This window comes from Bos indicus x Bos taurus, chromosome 16 (genome assembly GCF_003369695.1).
Source record: "Bos indicus x Bos taurus breed Angus x Brahman F1 hybrid chromosome 16, Bos_hybrid_MaternalHap_v2.0, whole genome shotgun sequence".
Lineage (NCBI taxonomy): Eukaryota > Metazoa > Chordata > Mammalia > Artiodactyla > Bovidae > Bos > Bos indicus x Bos taurus.
Window position 1 is genome coordinate 53,625,344 of NC_040091.1, and position 12,132 is coordinate 53,637,475.

The 12,132-nt window shown below is 43.6% G+C and overlaps 1 protein-coding gene across 1 annotated transcript; it reads left to right on the forward strand.

Moving 5' to 3' along the window:
- The first annotated feature begins 8,431 nt into the window (after positions 1-8,431).
- Positions 8,432-11,307, forward strand: LOC113906226 (melanoma antigen preferentially expressed in tumors-like). Its single transcript, XM_027564117.1, has 3 exons — positions 8,432-8,718; positions 9,152-9,724; positions 10,734-11,307. Exons 1-3 carry the CDS (start codon positions 8,432-8,434, stop codon positions 11,305-11,307), a joined length of 1,434 nt encoding a protein of 477 aa, XP_027419918.1.
- The last annotated feature ends 825 nt before the right edge of the window (positions 11,308-12,132 follow it).

A 12,132-nucleotide genomic window follows, 5' to 3' on the forward strand; every position in this document is an offset into this window, starting at 1 on the left:
ACTTTCTTCTATTGGTTAATACAAGCAACAAAGGAATCATACTCAGTGTCCTCAACAACACATCCCAGTTGGGAACAAGATGGCAGAGGAGTAGGTCGATGTACATCTCTCTGCAGGTACATCAGGAATACACCTTCAGACACAGAAGTGCTTGCAGAACTCCAGCTGAGAGTAGGCAGGAGTACCTGACCACTGGAAAAGAATATATAGAACCACGCAAAACTCAGTAGGATGAAGGAACTAGGGGGAAAAACCGGAGTGTTAGTAGGACTGGACCTGCCCTCAGTGGGTGGGGGAACTGAAGCAGGGGTCTGATCCCCACATTGGGGCAATTGTCTTGGTCAGAGGAGAAACATTTGAGGCCAAGAGTGAAGAAGCTGATCTTTGACAGCCTAAATGGAATGAGAATCAGACAATCCTTGCCACAGCCCTATTTACCCTAGACAGGGATGCAGGTAACCTAGAAATAGCTAGGAGCTGGAGCTTAGGGATTGTGGAACGATCCCAGGGCAAGGGCTGCTGTTGACTGCTGGGAGACTGACCAAGGGGATGTGAGGGAGGAGATTGTGGTGAGAAATGCCTGTAGAGGAAAGCCAGGCAGCCACGGAAACAAGACAATACTGCTGAGTCATGCATAGGGGGTGGGGCCATCACCATAACCTCTCCCCACCTGTCAGCATTGGCAGCTGGACAATAGAGAGGCTGCCCATCAAGCGCCTGATGCATGGAACAACAGAGTAGGATCCCACCCAGGGTGCATGATGCAAAGAACAACAGGGTAGGACCCTAGCCAGGGTGGCCACTTTATGTGCCTGAGGCACTGAACAACAGAGAAGGACCCCAGGCAAGAGAATCCTCTAAGTGCCTGAACCAGTGGAGCAATGGAGAAAGACTAGCCAAAGAGGTCTGATCACCAGCTGCCAGAGGCTCCAAAAGACTCTGTTAGGGCCATAACTCCTTAAGCTGAGGCAGGCCGTGTCCCTGAACACTTGGTGCCTCCAGGGTTCCCATGACCAAGCAGCTGTGCCACCTTCAGGCTCAGCCCTCACTAGGGCAGAGTTGCCATAGGTAAGAAAAGTCTTGCTTCTATATATGTGGGGTTGCTTCAGTCATGTCCAACTCTGCGACCCTGTGGACTGTGGCTTGCCAAGCTTCTCGGTCAGTGGGGTTCTCCAGGCAAGAATACTGGAGTGGGTTGCCTTCCAGAGCACTATTTTTCCTACTTCTCTAGCCACCACCTCCCCTGAGTACCTGGTGCTGCCAGGGCCCCTGCGACCCAAACACCTGCTCCACTTCCACACTTGACACTCACTGGGGAAGACCCAAGTCCTCCAGGACAGCCCCAGGAGCAAACCCCAGTGGACGACCCACATACAGAGGTGAAGATAAAACCACAGTTGAAACCCAGGGGCAGTGTGGCTAAGGAAGAGGACCCAAAACCTTCCCACCAGCTGTACAAGCTGCAGGTTAAATCTACATGATCAACTAGGCAGACTGTCTATGGAATATATAAAAGGACATTGAGAGCTCCCACAAAAGGAAACACACTAGTTCTGACAGCTGTGGACAGTGGGGGCAAGAACACACAGGAGCAGGACCAGATTAGAGTCTGAGCCGGCCCCACAGCATGTTCAGAGTCCAGCACAGTGTTGGAGGACATCCTAGGGAGACAAGGTGGACTGTGACTCCCAGCGAGGGAAAGGGCACTGACAGCAAAAGCTCAAGAAAAGCATTTATTAACCTTATATTTTGACATTTTCTGTAGTTTATTCTGATTTTTTTTCCCTTTTTCCTCCCTCTGTTGTCGTTGTCGATTTTATTAGTACTATGAAATCTATTTAAGCTTTTGAGATTTTTTTTAATCACACTTTTTGTTTCTGTTATAAACTTCTGTCTCTATGCTGCCCTTTTGCAGTTCTATAAAGTTTTCCTTTTGTACTTTTCCCCTTTTTTAATTTAAATTTTTAAAGCTTATTATTTTTCTACATTTATTCCTTTGTTTGCTTTTCCTACTGTTCTTTTCCTCTTGCAATTAATCTTTTATATATATATATATATATATATATATATATATATATATATATATATCTTCTTTATCTACCTCTAACTTTACATTTCTATTCTTTCTTTTCTTTCTTTTTCTCACCATATTTGTTCATTTTGCTTTCATTGCTTTTTTATTTCCAATTTGGTACCTTGCTTTAGTTTTGTTTTCCAGATTTTTTTTAAGTTAGTTTTGTTCTTAATTGATGGATATCATTTTTGGTTTTCTTTGTTCACTGGGTCAATCTATTGTACTTTATTTTTGTTGGACTATTTGATTTTGCTTATGGGTGTATATGTTCTGTGTATATTATTTTAATTATCATTTGCCTGATTTTGTAATTGCTATTTGTCCAGGATTTGCCTTTGGTTTCTCATTTTGGGGTATTTGTTTTAAACCCATTTAATGTCATAACAGAACACCTGTGAAATTTCCATTCCTGGCCAGAGATCAAGCCCTGAGCCTTTGGAGTGGGAGTGCTGACTCCAAGGCCCTAGAGTAACAGAGAAATCCTAGCCCTGCTGCTGCTGAGTCACGTCAGTCATGTCTGACTCTGTGCGACCCCACAGACAGCAGCCCACTAGGCTCCCCCATCCCTGGGATTCTCCAGGCAAGAACACTGGAGTGGGTTGCCATTTCCTTCTCCAATGCATGAAAGTGAAAAGTGAAAGTGAAGTCACTCAGTCGTGTCCGACCCTCAACGACCCCAAGGACTGCAGCCTTCCAGGCTCCTCCATCCATGGGATTTTCCAGGCAAGAGTACTGGAGTGGGGTGCCATTGCCTTCTCCAAATCCTAACCCTAGGGAGTATCAAATAGTGAGAACTCCCACAAAGACAAACACTTGTATATAAGACCAAGTATCACCCAACTACCAGCAGCACCCTGTACAGGCCACCTCATCCAAACAACAAACAAGACAAAAATACAAATCCAGTCATCAGCAGACAGAATTATCAGCTCACTCAGCCCTGTCCAACAGAGGGAAAAATAAAACTCACCTCCTCCCACTAGAATGTAAGCACAAAGTTATACCCTACATGCAGCTTATACAAACCACTGGGACAATCTCAAGAGGGCAGAAACCAAAAGAAAGAAAGAGTTCAGCCTTGAAACCTGGGAAAAGGAGACCTCAAACACAATAAGTTAAAAAAAATAATGAAAAGGCAAAGAAATACTGCACAAATGAAGGAACAAACTAGAAACACACAAATCCAAATAAATGAAGAGGAAATAGGCAAACTACCTGAAAAAGAATTCAGAATAATGGTAGAAAGATGATCCAAAATCTTGAAAATAAAATGGAGAAAATGAAAGAATCAATTAACAAAGACCTAGAAGAATTAAAGGATAAACATTCAGAAACAAACAACACAATTACTGAAATTAAAAATACTCTGCTACTGCTATGTCACTTCAGTCATGCCCGACTCTGTGCGACCCCATAGATGGCAGCCTACTAGGCTCCTCTGTCCCTGGGATTCTCCAGGCAAGAACACTGGAGTGAGTTGCCATTTCCTTCTCCAATGCATGAAAGTGAAAAGTAAAAGTAAAGTCCCTCAGTCGTGCCCGACTCTTAGCGACCCCATGGACTGCAGCCTACCAGGCTCCTCCGCCCATGGGATTTTCCAGGCAAGAGTGCTGGAGTAGGTTGCCATTGCCATCTCCAAAAAATACTCTAGACGGAATCAATAGCAGAATATCTGAAGCAGAAGAATGGATTAGTGAGCTGGAAGATAAAATGGTGTGGAAATAACTGCTGAAGAGCAGAATAAAGTAAAAAGAATGAAAAGAACTGAGCATAGTCTCAGAGATCTCTGGGACAATCTTAAATGCACCAACATTCGAATTATAGGGGTCCCAGAAGAAGAAGAGAAAAAGAAAGGGTATGAGAGAATGTTTGAAGAGATAATAGTTGAGTTTGAGTAAGCTCTGGGAGTTGGTGATGGACAGGGAAGCCTGGTGTGCTGCAGTCCATTGGGTCACAAAAAGTTGGACATGAATGAATGACTGAACTGAACTGATAGTTGAAAAATTTCCCAACATGGGAAAGGAAATAGTCAATCAAGTCCAAGAGGTGCAAAGAGTCCCATACAGAATAAACCCAAAGAGAAACACACCAAGACAAATACTAATCAAACTAACAAAGATTAAACACAAAGAAAGACTATTAAAAGCAGCAAGGGAAACCCCATACGTTTAACAGCTTACCTTTCAGCAGAAACTCTGCAGGCCAGAAGGGAATGGCAGGATATATTTAAAGTACTGAAAGGGGAAGATGTACAATGAAGATAAGTCTACCCAGCAAGGATCTCATTCAAAATTGGTGGAGAAATCAAAAGCTTTATAGAGAAGCAAAAATTAAGAGAATTCAGTTCTACCAAATCAGCTTTACAACAAATATTAAAGGGACTTATATAGTCAGGAAATACAATACAGGAAAAAGATCTACAAAAACAAACCCCAAACAATTAAGAAAATGGCAATAGGAACATATATATATCACACAGTCAGTCAGTTTAGTTACTCAGTCGTGTCCGACTCTTTGCAACCCCATGGACTGCAGAATGCCAGGCTTCCCTGTCCATTACTAACTCCTGAGGTCAGCCATCTCTTCCTCAGTCATCCCCTTCTCCTCCTGCCTTCAATCTTTCCCAGTATCAGGGTCTTTTCCAGTGAGTCAGTTCTTCACATCAGGTGGCCAAAGTATTGGAATTTCAGCTTCAGCATCCGTCCTTCCAATGAACATCCAGGACTGATTTCCTTTGGGATTGACTGGTTGGATCTCCTTGCAGTCCAAGGAACTCTCAAGAGTCTTCTTCAACACCACACTTCAAAAACATGGATTCTTCAGTGCTCAGTTTTCTTTATAATCCAACTCTCACATCCCAACATGACTACTGGAAGAACCATAGCTTTGACTAGATGGACCTTTTTTGGCAAAGTAATGTCTCTGCTTTGTAATATGCTGTCTAGGGTGGTCATAGCTTTTCTTCCAAGGAGTGTCTTTTAATTTCATGGCTGCAGTCACCATCTTCAGTTATTTTGGAGCCCCCCTCCCCCCAAAAAATAAAGTCTTTCACTGCTTCCATTGTTTCCCCATCTATTTGCCATGAAGTGATGGGATGGGATGCCATGATCTTCATTTTTTGAATGTTGAGCCAACTTTTTCACTCTCCTTCTTCACTTTCATCAAGAGGCTCTTCAGTTCTTCTTTTCTTTCTGCCATAAGGGTGGTGTCATCTGCATATCTGAGGTTATTGATATTTCTCCTGGCAATCTTGATTCCAGCTTGTGTTTCATCCAGCTTAGCATTTTGCATGATGTACTCTGCATAGAAGTTAAATAAGCAGGGTGACAATATACAGCTTTGACATACTTCTTTCCCAGTCTGGAATCAGTCTGTTGTTCTGTGTCCGATTCTAACTGTTGCTTCTTGACCTGCATACGGATTTCTCAGAAGGCAGGTAAGGTGGTCTAGTATGTGCATCTCTTTAAGAATTTTCCATAGTTTGTTGTTATCCACACAGTCAAAGGCTTTGGTGTAATCAATAAAGCAGAAGTAGATGTTTTTTCTGGAATTCTCTTGCTTTTTTTTGTGATCCAATAGATGTTGGCAATTTGATCTCTGGTTCCTCTGCCTTTTTAAAATCCAGCTTGAACATCTAGAAGCTCATGGTTCACGTACTGTTGAAGCAGGGCTTGGAGAATTTTGAGCATTACTTTGCTAGCATGTGAGTTATCTCGAAAGAGAAGATGAGTGCATGTCCTTCTACTCTGCCAGCAGTAAATAAATAGATATACATCAATAATTACTTTAAATGCAAATGGACTAAATGCTCTAACCAAAAGACACAGACTGGCTGAATGGATAAAGGAGCATGACCCATATATACGCTGTCTACAAGAAACTCACTTCAGATCTAAAGACACATATAGACTGAAAGTGAGAGGATGTAAAAATATATTGCACGCAAATGGGAAGCAAAAGAAAGCTGGAGCAGCAATCCTCACATCAGACAAAATAGACCTTAAAATAAAGAATATTGAAAGAGATAAGGAAGGACACTACATAATGATCAAGGAATCAATCCAGCAGGAAGACATAACAATTGTAAATATCTATGCACCCAACATAGGAACACCTCAATACATAAGACAAACACTAACAGACATAAAAGGAGAATTTGACAGTAACACAATAATAGTAGGAGATTTTAATACCTGACTTACACCAATGGACAGATAATCAAAACAGAAAATTAATAAGGAAACACAAGTCTTAAGTGATACATTACATGAGATAGCTCTCATTGATATCTTCAGGACATTCCATCCAAATGCAGAATACACCTTCTTCTCAAGTGCACATGGAACATTCTCCAGGATAGACCACATCTTGGGTCCCAAATCAAACCTCAGTAAATTTAAGAAAATTGAAATCTTATCAAGCATCTTTTCTGACCACAATGCTATAAGACTAGGTATCAATTACAAGAAAAAACTCTGAAAAGCACAAATACATGGACCTTAACCAGTACTTTTCTAAATAATGAACAAGTTACTGATGAAATTGAAAGGGAAATCAAAAGATTGGCAGGCAGATTCTTTGCCACTGAGCCACCCAGGGAGCCCCCATAAGTGACCCTATTAGTCGAATTCAGTCAGTGTTCATAGAGTGAATCCATGGTTGAATATTTGACTCCCTTCCTGCCATGTATTCCTTTCTGAATGAATACCTGATTCAGTCAAATCATGTGATTATAAGCAAAGATCCAATCAGGATTTACCTGATGGACGTTTGGAAATCTAATCAAGCCTCACTTTCTGATTGGATGGACAGAGGAAAGATGTGATCAGAAAAGCGCATAAAAACCTGAGGCATCAGGAAGAGGTGTAGAAACTTCTTCCTCTGGAGTCACTGCCTGGTTTCTCCACAAGATCTGACCTCTGAGCACCCTGTCAACGCCAGCAGAGCTGGTAAGTTACAGACCTCAGCAAAGGAGCCCTCCTCTTTCCTATGGTTAGCAGGTTTCCACTGGTGGCATGCAGCAGTGGATGTCAGGGAGATGTCTTTCTTTTCAGATGTATACATGTAAGCCTTTGGTTTTACCTCTAAGTGTAATAATGCATTAATCCCAAACATTTTGTTATGTGCTTTCCTTTATATCGTTTAAAAATATCTTAACCAATAAGATTTTATTTTCTAATGAAAACATCTAAATTTTTGACATTTTATTTCTTGACGTTGAAAAATATCCAGTTTGTGCAAATGATATTTATTGAAGGAATATCTGTTTCATGTTTCTCAGTTCAGTAACTGTGGGAACTGAGGATGGAGGCTGTGCCGGGCTACATGATGCTCTTATTCCCATAGTTTTAAGGCTGTAAGTGATGATTTAAATATTCCCCCCCCCCAAAAAAGATGGAACTTAACCTTCAGCTCATGGTACATGCTTCCCAGTGAAACCTGATTAAGCAAAGCAGTGAACGGATATGAATGGACTAGTGGGTTGGGTTTTTTTCCTCTTTCAGTTCAGTTCAGTTCAGTCACTCAGTCCTGTCTGACTCTTTGAGACCCCATGAATCACAGCAGGCCAGACCTCCCTGTCCATCACCAACTCCCGGAGTTCACTCACTCATGTCCATCGAGTTGGTGATGCCATCCAGTCATCTCATCCTCTGTCATCCCCTTCTCCTCCTGCCCCCAATTCCTCCCAGCATCAGAGTCTTTTGCAATGAGTCAACTCTTTGCATAAGGTGGCCAAAGTATTGGAGTTTCAGCTTTAGCATCAGTCCTTCCAATGAATACCCAGGACTGATCTCTTTTAGAATGGACTGGTTGGATCTCTTGCAGTCCAAGGGACTCTCAAGAGTCTTCTCCAACACCACAGTTCAAAAGTATCAATTCTTCGGCACTCAGCTTTCTTCACAGTCCAACTCTCACATCTATATATGACCACTGGAAAAAACATAGTCTTGACTAGACGGACCTTTGTTGGCAAAGTAATGTCTCTCCTTTTGAATATGCTATCTAGGTTGGTCATAACTTTCCTTCCAAGGAGTAAGTGTCTTTTAATTTCATGGTTGCAATCACCATCTGCAGTGATTTTGGAGCCCCCCAAAATAAAGTCTGACACTTAGTCCTTGTGAAATGCTTGTTTTGGTGTCTATGGGTCATAGCTATCACTTTTTCCTCACTTAGCCTGGACTGGCATGAAATTGTGCAAAACTGAGGCTATTCCACAACTATCAGAGCAGAGACTTTCACTCAGAGATGGTTCCTCTGAAGTGTGGGGAGACAGATGAAGGGGTGTTCATATTTACCTGAGAATGATGCCTTCTTTCCTGCAAGTTCTCACAGGATTCCTTTAGGAGTAGAATCAGGATGAGTGCCCCAAACCCCCAGAGACTCCTGAACCTGGCAGGAAAGAGCCTACTAACTGTTGAGGCCTTGTCCATTTCTGCTCTGGAGCATCTGCCCATCGAGCTCTTCCCCCCGCTCTTCATGGAAGCATTCTGTGGAAGACGCAGAAAGACCCTAAAGGCCTTGGTGCAAGCCTGGCCCTTTGTCCGCCTGCCTCTGGGAGGCCTGATGCAGACACCTCATTTGGGAACCTTACAAGCAGTGCTGGATGGCCTTGATGTCCTGCTTGCACAGAAGGATCAGCCCAGGTGAGTCTGGTGCAGGTAATCTGATAGGTTATGAGCAGTCAAGAAGAGACAGCTGACATCCGGAGAGTAGATGACACATGTATGGATCAGTCACTTCTAGTGATGCCAATGAAGAAACACAGAGACTTGGCCATGGCTGAGCTCCCTTTGGGAAATGCCTTCCAGCAGTGTAGGAGCACCTAAGATGCAAGGAAATGTGAAAGTACATGCACCAGCCTCCTCACAAGGATGCTTAAGGGAACTAGAGTAGAAAGTTAGGGAAAATTTAAATGGAAAAGGAGATGGAGGAAGGTGAGGCAGAGAGGGAAGAAGAGGGCAAGGCAGCTTGTGACATTGGGAATGTGAAATAAAAGCTCAGGTGGGAAGTCAGAGTGTTGCCTAAATTTTTTGTGGATCTTAAAACCATCACTGCCAATTTGCTGTTTCCCCACAGGAGGTGCAAACTGCATGTGCTGGATTTAAGGAATACTGGCCAGGACTTCTGGAGAATGTGGTCTGGATCCAGTGTCCAAGTGTCCTCAAGCTTTTCAATGGCACCAGGGGCTGAGGACAGGTTGAGGACCGAGCAGCCCTTGGCTCCCTTCGAGGTGTTCATAGAACTTCACCTCAAGGAAAGGAGTGTGGATGGATTCCTTACCTACCTTATGAGATGGGTGGAAGAGAGGAAAGCTTCCATACACCTATGTTGTAAGAAGCTGAGGATTATTTCATTTTCCATGGATAATGTTATGAAGGTCCTGAGTATGGTGCAGCTGGACTGTATCCAGGAGTTACATGTGAATTGCACCTGGCATCTGTCTACCCTGGCCATGTTTGCTCCTCTCCTGGGCCAGATGAGCAATTTGCAGAGACTCCTCATCTCCCACATCCACATGCCTGATCCTGAGGAGCGGGAGGAAGAGCACGTTGTCAAAATTACTTCTCAGTTCCTGAGGCTGCACTGCCTCCGGAATCTCCATCTGGAATCTCCCTTCTACCTCGAAGGCTGCCTGGACCAGATGCTCAGGTGAGTGTGCACCACTGACCAGGTAACAGTAAACCAAACACTAGAATATCAAATGCACCGTCCCCTTTGCTGCTCCATTGTGAACTGTGGTATCACATAAACACCCAAATCTAAGTAGGGGTCCAAACTGGGAGAGAGGCTCTTGAAAGGGGCACTATGATAGGAAGCTCTAGACTAGGGGTTAGAATCTAGGGTGTGGGTATTTGATTTCTTAGGAAGAGATATCTTTCCTAAATGACTTAGGAAAATAGGTAAGGAAAGGGGGCATTGAACACAGAGAACTCCTCTAGCCCTGAGCATTTCTGAACTGATGCTCTGTGTTCTCCAATTTTGTGACCACGATGAGCCTATCTCAAATTCCCTGTCTGTAAAAGGTTGTTTTTTGCTCCAGATATGGCAAATAATATATGGGAAATGCATGATTCTGGAGATGATGGCAATAGGGCAGGTGTCAAAGGGATCATAAAAATTGGTAGATGATTTGCAGATAAAGCAGGGATGTAAATGAGCCCTTGCAGACTGGCATCCTCTGTGGATGCTGTGGGATTTTGCCCAGGTTGGTCCTCTATGCATGTCACCCAGAAGCCTCACCTGCTTGAGATGGATGTCTGGGGCCCAAGCATGTTCAGAAGGTAGCCTGCCTAGGTAGCTAGTAAGTATATCTCTTACTATTAACATTCAGTGATGTCCACTCTTTATTGAGACAAGATGTTAGGCTCTCCTCTAAGTTTGCCTGGTACATTCCATTATATTCATTACTCTTTGTAAGGAAGCAGAGTACATTTTTCTCTGCTTGAGTACTGAGGAGAGAGAGCTTTTAAAACTCTGTGTGCTTGTCCCAGTCCCACAAAGAAGGTGAAATGACTGTCTACAATGAGATTAGCCATTCTGAGTATTAATCTTATTAGATGATCAGACCAAACTTGGGCTTGGGCAGATCACTTGTCTCTCAACTTGTGATCACCTTCCACCTCAGTTTCCAATACCTAATTCCTCTCTTTCTCCTCAGGTGCCTGATGACCCCATTGGACAACCTTGAGATAACTCACTGCCTGCTTACAGATTCAGACCTGACCCATCTATCCCAGAGCCCGAATATCAGTCACCTAAGGGGCCTAGATCTGAGTGGGGTTACCATGACCTACTCTAGTTCTGAACTTCTCCCAGCTCTGCTGGAGAAAATTGCATCTACCCTCCAGGAACTGTACTTAGAGCAATGTGGGATCAGAGACTCCCACCTTGAAGCCATCCTGCCAGCCCTGAGCCACTGCATCCAGCTCACGTGCTTCAGTCTCTGTGGTAACCTCCTCTCCATGGCCATCATGGAGAAGCTGCTGCAACACACCTCTGGGCTGCCCAGTTTAAGTCAAGAGCTGTACCCTGTCCCTCAGGAAAGTTTCAGCTCTGACAGGATCCTCCAACATGGGAGACTTGCCCAGTGTCAGACTGAACTGCTTGAGATTCTGAAGGACTTAGGACGCCCCAGGACCATCTGGATTAACTTCACACCCTGCCCACACTGTGGAGATAACACATTCCGTCGTCCTGAGCCCATCATATACGGTGGTAACAGCCTTGCCTAGTTTGGTGCATCAATCAAAGCTTTCTTCTGAGCACTTGGAAACTGAGATCTAGGACAAGATACATCATGAAGGGAAAATAAAGCTGGTTCCAGACATCTGCTCAATGTGAATGTGAAAAGGAAAGGTGATCCTGCAGGGGGAGCGGGACTGCAGGGGGAAATGTAGTCTCCCTGGTAAAGGAATGCTTGTGGACATGTGTTCGTCCTGTAGTGTCAGAACTAGGAACCTAAATTTCTTTAGGTGGATTCAAGCTTGAGACTCACCTGTTGGAGTTATCCTTGGGTATATAGTTGTAAAGAAATGGTCAGAAATAAGAGACCCTCATTGTAAATGGATTGCTGTCATCCATGATGTATTATCTTAATTTTTCAGTTTATACCACAGGAATCTCTGGACACTGATTTTTTTTTTTTAAGGCACTGTGTTGTCTATGATTCAAAACCTTACCATTCCCACCAGTTCTTTATTCTTTGGGGGCATCTTTGACCTCCATTGTTACTTCTGGGGCTGTTCTGTGGGTTAATACACACAGAGAGGAGCATACTCAGTGTCCAATGAGCCACTCGCGTGAAAGCCCAGCCAGGATCTTTACGGCTGACTCAGGCCATGACCCTGGTCATGAGGAATCCTCATCATTTCCTGGTCCCTCCATAAGTTTCAGTTTTTGACCTTGACCTTTCTTTGTGGGAGGAAAGGGTTTAACTGCAAAAGGCATAGGTACCAATTCTAGAAGGGGACTTCAGGACTTCAGATAAACTGAACTTCTGGACTTTGCCAACTCATTACCCAGGTGGATAATGATCCTTCTTAATTAATCTGCTGGGC

Coding starts and splice junctions, on each gene's coding strand:
- LOC113906226 (XM_027564117.1), top strand. CDS start 8,432: ATGAGTGCCCCAAACCCCCAGAGACTCCTGAACCTGGCAGGAAAGAGC. Junction 8,719..9,151: donor GCACAGAAGGATCAGCCCAG/GTGAGTCTGGTG, acceptor GTTTCCCCACAG/GAGGTGCAAACTGCATGTGC. Junction 9,725..10,733: donor TGCCTGGACCAGATGCTCAG/GTGAGTGTGCAC, acceptor CTTTCTCCTCAG/GTGCCTGATGACCCCATTGG.